The sequence below is a fragment of the Gobius niger genome, assembly GCF_951799975.1.
Source record: "Gobius niger genome assembly, chromosome: 13".
NCBI lineage: Eukaryota > Metazoa > Chordata > Actinopteri > Gobiiformes > Gobiidae > Gobius > Gobius niger.
In genome coordinates, this window is record NC_136864.1 from 12,742,841 (window position 1) to 12,756,127 (window position 13,287).

General features: G+C 41.6%; 1 protein-coding gene across 8 annotated transcripts in view; it reads left to right on the forward strand.

The window, feature by feature from the left end:
- The window catches only part of adcyap1r1a (adenylate cyclase activating polypeptide 1a (pituitary) receptor type I), a 33,837-nt gene that overhangs the window by 8,853 nt on the left and 11,697 nt on the right, over positions 1 to 13,287 (forward strand). For 4 of the 8 annotated variants that reach the window (XM_079569791.1, XM_079569793.1, XM_079569795.1 and 1 more), the window contains exons 2-3: positions 290 to 436; positions 8,308 to 8,403. In XM_079569791.1, coding sequence (XP_079425917.1) covers positions 395 to 436; positions 8,308 to 8,403 — 138 coding nt within the window. In that variant the 5' untranslated portion in view covers positions 290 to 394. Of the gene's footprint in view, positions 1 to 289; positions 437 to 8,307; positions 8,405 to 13,287 lie in introns of all 8 variants that reach the window. The other 4 variants (XM_079569792.1, XM_079569794.1, XM_079569798.1 and 1 more) reach the window with 1 other exon arrangement.

Sequence of the window (13,287 nt, forward strand, 5' to 3'; positions counted from 1 at the left end):
AAAGGCCAATCGTTTATCACCGAACAAGTCAAATGGTTTGTTTGTGACCTGTCTCCATCTGAACTCTAAACTAAAAGCTCTTTCGAATGTTTTGGTGACACATGACCTCCAAAGGGTTTGTGTGGGACATTTGATACAGTCTGTATTGGTCCAACAGTATGTCATGCTTAGGCCTGCATTAGCTGGACTCCGGAGAGTTACGCCTGGGCTAATCACATTGAGCTAAATTGATGGTGTGGTGTTATGCTGCTCGCCCTCACACTCTCCTCTCTCCGCGCTCGTGTTTCAGGGTCCTTGATGCCGAACTGACGGTGCAGAAGGGAACTATTCAAGTGACGAAAAACAAATACTCAGAAGCACTACGAGACCTGCTGTGGACACGCCAAACCAGACAATGAGAGCCTACCTGCTGACCGCCCTCCTCCTGCTGCCCCTGGTGAGTACAGACCTGTGAGGGTTTAGGAATCTACGTTATGTTTTATGTATTGCATTAGTCATGATGTTATTAAAAAGTATTAGCTATTTAAAAAAACACTTTAGTACTCTGTCACCCTGCACACTACTATAACAGAAAGACTAAATCTGGAATTGCTTAAAAACCCTTGATATGGCAAGTGACCCAAGTGGTCATTTCTGCACACTTTACATACGTCCTCCCTGCTGCACATCAGTATAAGGTAAAGAAGCATGTAGTCCTTACTCAGCCAGAGATATGAAGAGATCACCCTGATCCCACTACTGTGGTATTTGACCAATCAGCAGAGACCGGTCGCGCTCTAAACTTCCTGTTTTCTCAGAAGTCTGAAAAAGACCCAAGTCTGGATGAAATCATGGTACATTTCTTTACATAACTTGAAAACTAACCATGGTAAGTTGATGAGACTCACACATTTTATTGGTGAATAATTGTGCTGGTTTTGGACGATGTAGTGAAATGAATGAAATTACAGCATGAAAAAGGCAGGCACCATACTTGATCATACGCCCTGTTCACTTAAACCTAAAGTTTATTAGTTTTGTCCATATTTGGACATGCCCGTTGCACCTTTTATTCATATTTATATGTTTTGTTGACAAAAGAACCAATTAACCTTAGGACTATGTTTTTACGTTGCCAAAGATTACTTTTAGTCACATTTTAAGTCAAATAATACCAAAGGTGACTGACCCCGCCCACTGCATGTAAAGCACAATCACATTCTAAAAACTCTTACCTATGACAAGTGTGATCATTCAAAAATCAATATCCTAAAACACACGTCTGCTGAATACCAGCATCCCCTGAGACCTGCAAGTACTTTTTGTATATTTTTTATATAGACCTTTCACAAGTTTTTGCCACATAAGGGCAGGGATAACTTCGCTCACATTAATTTACTGCGTGATATTGAAAAATATTACAACAGAAATAAACTTGTGTTATGTCCCCCAATAAATCTCTTAAATTAAAATTAATTATTTCAAAGTGTTTCATTGACCCTATTAGGGGTTAATAATCCGTTTTTCATAGGTTGCACATTCACAACAATATGATGATCAGAGAATTACAAAGAAAAAACAAACCTCTTCCACAAGCCTATATTTAGCCTCGCCATCACCCCGGTATCGTTTAATTCTCACCAGGGGAACTCGGGTGGGCGTGCTTCTGTCAACACTTCCTCCTCGTGCAGCCTCAGCACATCCACCAGACCTGACTTCATTAGCCTTTAGCCATGTTAGCATGGTTAGCCCAGTTAGCCTTGATAGCTAACAGATGGCCCGTGACCAGAGAGACGCCTGTCCATCTGCTGCTCCTCACTTAGATTGGCCTTACTCATCTCCGAGCAATAAATAAAAAATGTGGTGCAGGAACGTGTCCAGGAAGTGTGGGTGGAGCTATTTGGGATTAAGTCAATATAAAACGGCCCTGGTTTCCTGTGGTCAACTAAGAAGCACAGCTGCATCTGGTGTATACAAAACATCAAGGCGGCTAATGGAGGCATGAAAATCAACTTCTTTGACCTTTTACTAATGTTATTAAAATGTTCCCTTTTCTAAAATCCTCTTCTTTGGGCCAATTCGAAATCCAAAACAATTATGTCGAATCAGTTGGATGATATTTCCACTTAAAGCTATTGTGCATTGTTTCACTTAATCATTAGAGCCATTATCTCTGGTCAGGGCTGGGAATAACAGGTTTTCTTCTTCTTCTTCTCCTCACAGTTCAGTAGAAGATTTGGGTAATGCACCTTTCCTGACACCTCCAGCTTAAAAGCGAAAAATTCTGAAGGATAGAGATTCATATATTTTAAAATCAAGATTTAGTTCACAGTGGAGCACTTTTTCAACTGAGAATATTCAAGTTAGCAGGTTTTATATATGACACAACCTTGCTGGATACATTTTTTACAGTATATATTATATTAAATAAGCAGCCTGCCGGAACGATTTGCTAAATGTGACCATTGAAATAGACATTTTGATTCATCCATCCATCCATTTTCTTCCACTTGTCCATTGCCGGGTCAAATCACATTGCACCAGCCCCCTATGGCTCCTTCTGCAGGTGATGAGTCCACGGGACGACAACCTCATGGTTCCACCCAGGCCTGTTGGTCTCTCATAATGGGCTTCTGAACCGCTCTTTGTCTGTTTACATTCAATTTAGCTCAAATCCTTGTATGAAATGCTTACAAAGTCAAATTAAATAAATAAATGAGTTTACCTCGCCTGAATTTTGATTTGTGAAACCAAATTATAGGCTTTTCATATTTTCTCAATCATCCAGGATAGTGAATACTTAATGGATGCGACTGGACCTTTTGTGACTAAGACGGCCAACGTTTCGGATGTCATTCAGAGATGTGAAGTCCCATCAGATGGTTGAGTGGGCGTAGATCATTGCAGTGCAACAAGTGTAGAGTTGCCCAATCACACGGCAAACATGCCAAACTCTAGTTTCAAAAAATGAGTCTCAGTCATCCAGGATAGCAAATAAAAGTGCCAACTTGGCTATTCATACCAACACAAATTTTCAGCTTTTAATATCAGTGGAAACATGTATTTTAATCCTTTTATTTACATTTACCATGCCCTCACAGTTGACTCAACACTGGCCCCATATTAGCTAATAACTTGGGCTACAAGATTAAAAACAAAGGCTACAATTATTTAGGGAGAGAGATCGATTCTAACCCATAGGCCTCAACAAACACGCTCTGAAATACGTGATATTGCATAGCGCTTTAACCCAGAGAAGATTTCAGTCATCTCTCAAGTGTTGATGCTCCTGACAGGTTTGAAATGTCACTATGAACTTTATTCCCCTCCAATCTATTTGACCTTTATTTAACCAGGAAAGTTCCACTGAGATTGTACATGTTTGGTATATGAGAAACCGGATCACTGAGAGGAAGCCTAGACACATGGAGGACATGCAAACTCCACAGAGAAAAGCCAGTGGGACCTTTTTGCTGAATGAAAGCATAAATTGCAAATCTAATCACAATACCTCAGCACTAACACAGCATGAGCCGAGCTGTGCTGACATCAGAGTGAGTGACACTGGGGCGACTGACCTTCAGCGCCTGATTCTGCCGACCAGTCCATGGCGACGGGCTTATTGTCTATCAGAGGGTTTATACGTCAAGCGGCCCTTTTATTATTATCTGTGCGCCGCTGTGCCATGGGAACTAGTTATCCTGCCCGGGGATATCGCCTTGGGGAGCGAGACGGGGTCTGGACTCGACAAAATGGAGGAGTGTTATCTGGATGGACATCTGTTTGAGAGAGCAGCAACGGCAAACACACATTTAGGAGCAGAAACTTAAGTGACTGAGGCTGCAGAATCAGATCAAAGTGGACTGAAATAACCAAACAAGAGCTCCTCTATCAAGGGATGGATGATAAGAATGAAAATGTATTATTCAATCTTTCACATTACACATCCAGTATAAAGATCATATAGATATTTTGTGTGCTGTGTAATTAGCTCTTGTTTAATATCCATCTCAGCTGAGCAACAACAAAAGTATCTTCAAAATGATCTTAAAGCAAGAGCTCTCACACTCAAACATCTGCCCACTCATCAGGAGCAGATCCTTATCAGGCAGGACAACAACACAAACATTTCCATCCTCAAACAAGGCTTTTCAATCTCAGATAAATACATAAAAGGGTTAGTGCATTCAGCCTCTCATGCTGCGATCATACAGAGCGCCTGCACCAAACAGACATTAGTCATCTGCATATAATCAGTCCACGTCATTGATAAAAGGACGCACTGGCTCCTGAAGAGTCACCTGCTGCTTAGCAACGCGGAGGTCGGCATTCGATAAAATTGTCTTTCAAACCAGCGCTTCAGAAAATACACCAGAGAGCAGAACATGTGCAAGCATTCACGGGAGGCTGCGAAAACATCATGTGATACGAAGCCCCATCAACAATGCAACACAGCGTTACCATACAGGATAAAGCTGACTGACCAACAAAAATCACCACCTGGATTTAACTGTTGTGGGGTGGCTGCAGTTGGTCAGACCAAGGGGCAACACTATGAGACCAAAGAATGAAGGAGTTTATGCCATCAGTAGGTTTATTCCTCCCTGACGGCACAGGCATATTCCAAGATCACAATGCCAGCATCCACTGGGCTTAGGGCTGGGTACGGTTAAAGGATCTGTATCATGCTATTTTAGCCATCCCAAAGTAAACGCATTTATATAAGCATAAGTATTTTCTGGGGGTATTTTGCAAACCCAGAAGACACGACGCTTCGATTCAGTTAACTCCGCCCCCTCTCTCCGAGCTAATCCGCCCATGCAAAATGAGCAGTAAAGGAAATATAAATATCACAGCAATAAGTGAGGTTACTTCACGATGCAGTTATAAAGAGTTGACATCTGCAACACAGCTTCGTAAATGGCTAACACACGTTTTGATTGACTTGCCGCCCTGTCCTGGCTGCTCCATCGGGTGTTTACGTTATGGGACTCGCGTTGGTTATAAAAGTTAATCCACTTTGACTCTGGCTAAGGTTCACCGAGCATCCATCCAGAGACAGTCACAGAAAAACACTATTTTGGCTGATACTCACCGAATCCCGGAAAGAAATTCCAACTTCTGGCGAGTGGCCTCTTCTTTAGGAAGGTTGAATAAAGTCCTATACCTCTTGTAGCCACACACTAAGAAAAACGAACAGGCGTGTCCAGAGTGGGTTAGAAAGAGCTCCTTCTTCACAACTTTCAGGGCAAACATGACATCTGTTCAGACGCTCAGGGTGTGCGTTTGTTTTCACCGCAGGGGCAGTGCGGATGCCTCAGGCACTTCCTTTTGTTTCTTTTTTTTTCTGTCTTCAGTTCCCTTCTTACAACAGAAATAATGGAAAAGCTGTTTTATAAATCAAAGTCAGGCTGTAGGGCATTACATTACAGATGTCGGGCTCTTCCGGTTTGACACTATGATGTAAAAAACGTCAGAGTGTCAAACACTCTGGAGAAGAGCCTGGAGAAGAGAAAAGGTCTCTTATCTTATCTCTTATCTTATCTTATCTTATCATTGTCATTCTGTTTTATGGTAGATGACGAATATTTTAGTAAAGGTATCGAAAAACGTATCATGCATGTATCAGTATTATAACCAAAAGGGAAGATGCCCAGCCCTAAAGTCATGTTGTGAAAGAGTCAGGGCTGAGCTTAACCTCACTGAGAGTCTTTGAGATGTGCTGGAGAAGGCTTTGCACAGTGGTCACACCCTCCCATCATCAATACAAGATCTTGGAGATACATGAATACAACACTGGATGTGACTTTGACTTGCAGAAGCATGTGATTCTCAGTATTACTGGGAAATATTTTCTTTTCTTTTGTTCACAATATACTGAAGACACGGTTACTTACTGAGCTTAATGAGCTTACTTAATGAGCTGTGACATACAGTATATTGCTTTGTTTGTTTTTCTTTTGAGAGTTTGTTTGCACAAGTCCACACACCCACAGGTTTTGAACTGATTTCTAAGATGCAAAAGAGCTCTTAATGGGCAAGGTTTTTATTTTGTGTTTTTCTCCTTCAAAACTTAAGAGTCAGACATAATACACAGGGTTCCTTTACGTTATACACTGGTTGTCGATTGTTACTCAAATAAGCATGACAATATGGCTCTTCAGTTTAAAGATAGGCATTATTTCTTATTATTGGCTGATTAAAGTGACGCTTTCCGTTGTTCAGACAAGCCTTAGCGAGCTTTACTTCAGCGCCGCACAAGCAAGTTTAATTTTGTGCCAGTTCATAAGGCTATAAAGAGAAACGCATCCCAGGACGTCTTCCCACAGTGCTCTGTTATTTGGTAGACAGAGCGCTCTGAGGTGAGGGTGTATTCTAGTGGGGAGCAGAGAGGATGGAGCGCTGAGTCAGCCGTCTTACTCAGGGCATTGAAAATATTACACCCATCAACGCTGAGAGTGAAGAGGCCTCAAGGAAGCTGTAAGCACTAACCCACCACCAGGATGGAAGAAGCTTATATATACTATCTGAATAGTTAAACCCGATTTTCTTTTGGGAGTAGAGGATTACACAAAACCACAAAAATAACTGGTTTTAAGAATTACATAGAAAGGGTCAGTAAACTGGTGGCAAAATCACTGCTGTTTAAGTGAGGTTTTTGTTTTTCATATGCACCCCAGGCAGCTCCCACACAAAACAACAGGAATTGAATGCGTGACTTACATAGGGCCTCATTTCCTAGTTATCCAGAGTGTTGTTGATTTCTGGAGATTGTTTTTTTTTTTTTCATGCAGTCCTTATATTTTTAGTGGAACTAGGCTAGTGCTAGGCTAGCGCATGTCTATGGTAACTAGTAGCCTGCATTAAAAACAGTCTGACCCAAGCACAGCGCACCTGAGGCAAATCACTTATAACACCAGACTAGCCATAGAAATGTCTGTGTTGACTGATTTTTTTTCTTTTATTATAACCATTTTGCATTTAAAAGAACTTAAATTTGAGCAGCATCAGCTTCCTGGCTGTAAGCTACAGCGGCAGAGTGATCTGCTAGGTTACCGGATCTACAGTAGTTTGTTTACCTGCCGCTGCATTACTGAACGTGGAATTCACAAAGGAGCTTTCTACAAATCAGATATGGCAACGTTTGGAGGACGACCCGATGATTTTGAAGAGGTTTTTAATGCAGGCTACTAGTTACCATAGACATGCGCTAGCCTAGCACCACTAAATGACCTGTACAACAATGGCCAAAGTCGCCTCCACTTTCTGAGGAGACTGAGGTCCTTCGGAGTGATTTCCTGAGTGATCTTATTGAATGCCGATTGTAACAAGTGAATTTCTCTGTTGTGAGATCAATAAAGGATTATCTTATCATATCTTAATTCAGCTTTTCGTTAGTACAATAAGGACCATACAATGATGGGAGGGTGAGTTTTGCGTGGCTGTAGCTGTTGGATAGTTGTTGTAGTAGTGTGTAGAGAGAGTGCACCCACTTACTGTCATTTTGTTCGGGCTGTGCAGTTAATCACATTGTAATCAAATTGTATTTAAATCCATGGCTGATTGCAGTCATTGGCTTGGCACGTTTCAATCGACAGTTGTACACTAAAGCCAATCTAAAACCCGCTGTGTTCATTTTTACAACATATTTTAATTTAGTTTTGACACAAGTGTAACTTAGCTTTTGCAAGATCCTGATTTTGTGTGTGTTTTAGTCTAGTTTTCAGAGATGGAAATTTAAAAACGAACAAACTAAATACGAAATTTATATGGTTAACTTCACATTCACATGATTATGTTCCAACATATCTAATCACAATGTCTCCAGATGTAAAAAGCACAGACCTGTTTCTTTGGCATGAGACTCTTTTAAACAGTGTCAGTAAAAGTTCAGATGTTTTTAGTTCCTTATTTTCATTTTCATCTAGTAAGCAAAAAAATACATACATTATATTTTAGCTGACGAAATTCACACTGGCGGTATAGCAGCACATGGTTTTGATTTTGGACTAATCGATGATGACTTTGCAGTGGAAAGCATTCCTTTGTTGTTTAAGTTGAGGTTTCACTAAAAGGCATGTTTATGTTTAACATTATCAATAAATAAGGTTGCGATCGTGCAATATGAGGGGAATAATGCTGTTCTTGCTCAGTCCTTGTCCACGATTCTCCCAGATTGTCCACAGTCCGCACATTAACCAATAGTAAATGAATAAAGTTACTGTTCCTGTAGCTGTCTCCATGCGCATCTGTACAGTATAAGCTCATATTCTGATCCCACGGTTCATAATCTCTCATGACTAATGCTCCTCTGTGCCTCTCTTCCAGGTGGCGCCTGAGCCCGAGCACTGTATCATCAAGCGTGAACATGAGAAGTGCATGGAGACGATCGCTGAGCACGACCCCAGCGACGACCTCGATTTAGGTCGGTGTGAATCTCCCCCGCCGTGGACATGCGTGCCCAATTGTGTTTGTTCTCCCATCTCTCCGTGCATAATTTGACATGCAGCCACCTACTGTACCCACCGCGTCCTCTGGCTCTGGCACTGTGGCTGAACCGTTACTTTATCATGAAATTCTTTGAGGGATTGGGGTTGCATTTTCTCCTTTGTGCCACTGCAATTTGTGAACAGGTTTGAACATACAGTAATTTGATCATTATGCCTTACTGGACACAGTAGGAAGCGATTCTCCTGAAAAATTACAAAAAGACATTGGGCCTGATCGACAGCGTTGCTCAAAACAAACTTGGTATCTTGTGTACAAACAACGGTGCACCAGTGCTTTTGCCATTAGCCTGAGGGAGTCGCTTAGGAAAAAAAGGGGTCAGTGGAGGCGTGGTGTGCTGCCAACGCAGACTACATCGAGCACTTGCTTCTTCCTCTTTGCCCTCCTCGCATGCAGGACAAAACGTTGACCTGTTACCTGCCAGTTTAGGGTTAGGTTTAGGATTAGAGTTAGCAATTATGCATATCCAAATTCCAAAGCATATTGACTGGTATGACTGTGTGTCAGATCTGTGAGTGTGGAACACATCTTGCATCACATTTGCTGTTCCTAACCCTAATCAGAACTTCTGATCCTAACCCAAACCCTAACTCCCTGATCAGGGGGTAGTAACAGGTTAAACACTGTCCATGTCTCTAGAGAGAGAACATGCTCCCTACACACACCTCACAGTAGCGGAAAATATTCCAGTCCGTAGCATCCAGATGATATTCCAGCTGTAACATCGGTGTGCAAGTCTGTATAGCCACTTACTGCACCAGGTATGAAGCTGAAGTTTACACAGAGCGCCCCCCGTCTGCGCAAAAGTCTAGTCTACAGTTTGGAAACACAAGATCAGGCCTATAGTGTGTTGAAATGATTTCAGCTTGACAGGCTTGTTTCGTGCTTAAATCAATAATAATTTGAGTGAAAACACAATATTTTGCTACAGATTCAATTATTTGACTTGTCACTCTGGCCCAAGGGATTCCAACACAATATGAGAACCGTATGTATAGGACCTTTACAATACACATGTCATGCAGTGCCAACCTCTATTTACATCTTAACACATTATAAAGTCAAGTTAGGTGACATGTCTTGTCAATGGACTAAAGTACAAGAACTGCGGAGATGATTAAATATGTTAGAGTAACCTAAACAAAAAGAAAACTTTGTTGCTACTTTTCAGCTTGCGCCACTGACTCTATACCTACATGGTTAAACCTTTTACTTTTTCATGTAAATCCCAAAGGAGGTCAAGCCTTAGTGACAGGGATAAATGAAATTGTTTTTTTGTTTTTCTTCTTCTTCTTGGTCCAAGTGGCAGTGACTTCGGCGAGCATCCAATGACTGTTCTCCAGCCAAATGCCTTCCTACAGATTCACACCAAGCCACTTTTCATCACTTTTTTTCCTCTCTCTTTTTTTTTTTTTTACTATATCCCCTAGACGTATAAAACTGGAAACTCGGTATGGGAATCCTGGAAACCATTATTTTCTTGTCCACGCTGCTGTGATTTTCATTAGGAGCCGCAGAGCCCCCCGCTGCCCCAAACCACTCTGTGACTCACGCCTCGCCACTGACAAACACCAGAAGTGCGGGAACATAGAAAGCAGAGCGGAAGAAATGAAAGTCTGTAACGTGCTACGAAAAGAAGGTGCAAGTGCGGGCCCTGTATCGAATGCATTTTAAGCATTTTCAGGAGACTTAACATTTCAGAAAGACTAAAATGTGAATCATGAAAGAAGCCTTATGTTTGTTTGTAGAAGTCCTGACCAGTTGGTTTGCAGGTTTTGTTCCTCATGGGCTCTGGTGATTTTGTTGTTTGCGAAGGATGTTGTTTTGTGAACTTAAATGTCGAAAATGGGCATGGCAATATCAGACAGCGCAATTAAAGCAGTACTAAGTAACTTGTTAACCTTAATAAATCCTTCCCGTAGTCCCTCTGGGAGTAATACAAGTGTTAATGGGATGATTGGGGGGGTCTTTCATCTCCCCCTGGTGTCTCTGTCCAGAAAACCACAATGGCAACTGGAGCCAATTGGAGCCACCAATACACACTAATGGAATCACGAAGAAGACGCTAACAGGCTAACTCGCAAAGCTAACTGCGGGCTAGCATCACTTAAACAGTATTTACAGTGTGAAAAAAATGTAATTGGATGTACAATATCCCTCTCTCCCTTTGTCTTCTCTGTCAGCGTAGTATTTACTCTCCCAGACAATTAATAAGTATAAAACTGTAACATGCTACTACACCTGCAGTGGCGCTTATGGCCTCTAGGGGCATGAGTTGCTTTGTACTGCTTGAAGAATGGGCCTTTTTGTCAAAAATTGTAAAATTTATCATTATTATTTGTCACTCAAACATGACAGCGCTACATCGCTACTAATGCGTATATTATACACAATCCTCAATTGAATTATCACATATTCATCACATCAGCGCTAAATGCCAACCAAAACATGGCCACATGAAATAATTAGCTGAAGTCTTCCTTCAACTTTTGTCCCATTTGCCTCATTACTTTCTGAAAAGTTATGTTTTGCTTCAAGTCGCTTCAATTATTATGAGCCATCGCAGCCTTTTTAACTAATGCTTGTCTCATTCTGGTCCTTTAGATAAACTCTCTCTCACTTTCTGCTGACAGGAAGCCTCTGCTGGGGAAATAAAAATGCCGACTTTGCAGAAATGCTGAGGGTAAAAAAAAAAATAAGCCACCGCCGAGGGGAACGTCAGTAACGCTATTCGATTTAGTTTTCAATTCATCCAGAGCCTCTTTCTCAAACGCGCGTTCCGCCATTTGTTTGTTATTACGTTATAATTGGGCCACAGTGACCCGCCGTTTATTCGTGAGCCGTGTGAAATTGCAACATAATGATTTGCTGTCTGCTGCAGTAATCACTCTCTAGCTGGATTTAGCTTGTAAATAAAAAGGCCTAAGAAAGTCGACGGTGCAAATGCGTATTATTTCAAAAGTAAATCAATGAGTCAAAAGTTAATTCAGAGAAAGAAATCGAGGAAATAGATGCCGTTTATTGATACGCCGTCAGGTCTTCCAAGCTGTGCATCAAGGAGAGTTCTGCATCTGCCATGTTGGACTGATATGTTCCATTTTTAGTTTATTGAAAGCCAGATTTAGTTTTGTTGAACAATTAGGGAAAGTTTGATTAAATTGTGTTGGGCTTTATATTGTGAAATTTGCAACTGCCTAAGATGCTACACCTTGATCAAAATCTTTGCTCAAGATTTGGAGGTCACATTCCAGGTTATACATTGCTATCTGAGCAATTAAACACATAGTTTATGTCAGAGCAGTGCAATGGGTCGTCAGGATAAAGCTAGTGGAACAAAGACTAGTCAAATCTGATGTTTGACTACATTTAGTGAAATGGAAACCAGCAGTATCTCCATGGCGACGGTGCACCGCCTCCTGGGTTTGTCCCTGTTTCAGAGCGTGGTGTCCTGCACTGGTCAGATACACCTCCTCCTCCTTCCACTTCCTCCTGCAGCTCCCTCCGCTCCACAACAGTCTTTCACCATCTCCTGGGAAGAGCTTAGCAGTTCATCTGATTGCTTGTATTTTATTTTGTAACGACAATTTACTAGGGCTGAGTACTGTTAAGCATTACCATATGGTATTGTTCAAATATCTTCAAATATCTGGGTTTGATGCCTGTTGGTCCAGGGAAAGCATGAAAGGAAGTTAGGCGACTTTGCTGTTTCAGCTTAGATAAATGAGACAAATTCAAAAGAAATGGTCTTTTAAACAACAAATTAACATTATTAGAGGGGAAGATCATGTTAATTACCACCATCAAGTATGCAGTGAATGAGTGATGCCATGTAAAGCGTGTTTGAGTGTCCAGAAAAGCACAATAAAACCGATGCATTATTATTCTTATTGTTATTATAAAGCTACAAACCAGGTGCTCAGACTCGTGGGCCAGGTAACTTTTTCAAGAGAAAGGAGGAGCCGAGGCACTCTGGATTAGCAAAAATATCTTTCGACTTCTGGGAGTCTGCGACAGGGTGAATAAGGGTTTAGATTTTACATATATTATAGTATAGGTATTGTTCAGATATCGGTATCGTAAACCAAGCATCGTTAAAGTACCGGTATCGGGGGTGGAAATGTATGCACTGTGGCTTTAGGTCATTTTTCTTCTTCTCTTGTAACGATGGGCCTTGGACAGGAAAGATGATGCTGACAAAGAGACAACCACTGACTCTCACATTCACTTTTGGGGATGAGTTAGAGCCCCAGCCCCATGAGGAGAACACGCAGCCTCTATCATGTAGTTGTCTGTGTTTTCTGCAGTTTTTGAGCCCCGCTTTGTTAATTTGCCCAAAGCGTTTACACCCACATCATGACAATACCCAGCCATTAAAGCTTTCGTACTTTCCTTGCTTTGTAGAACCAGATTCGTAATTGGCACCGCAATCTGTCCGGCTGAAGAAAACAATGCACTCGTCAAATGGAGGGCTTCACAGCAGAACCAAGAACTGTTTACTTCTCATTTGTATTCCGCTGATGTTGCAGGCTATGACTCATATGATAGAAATAAATAAATAAAAATAAATCCACTCCTCCGGTCAGATACGCGTGAACTTATGAGGAAAAATCAACACCATTCTTCACAGTCGTATTCTCTTCCTGTCCTCATGCCGTGTGTGCCGATGCTGTACGTGCTTTTTCATCCCAGTGGAGACGGTATAGCTGGATCGTGTGTGTCACAGGCGGTGATGCAGACAGAGTGCTTTATTAGGCTTGGTTACCTCTGCAGCTCAGTGCGCCTCATTTGGCTGTGATTTGG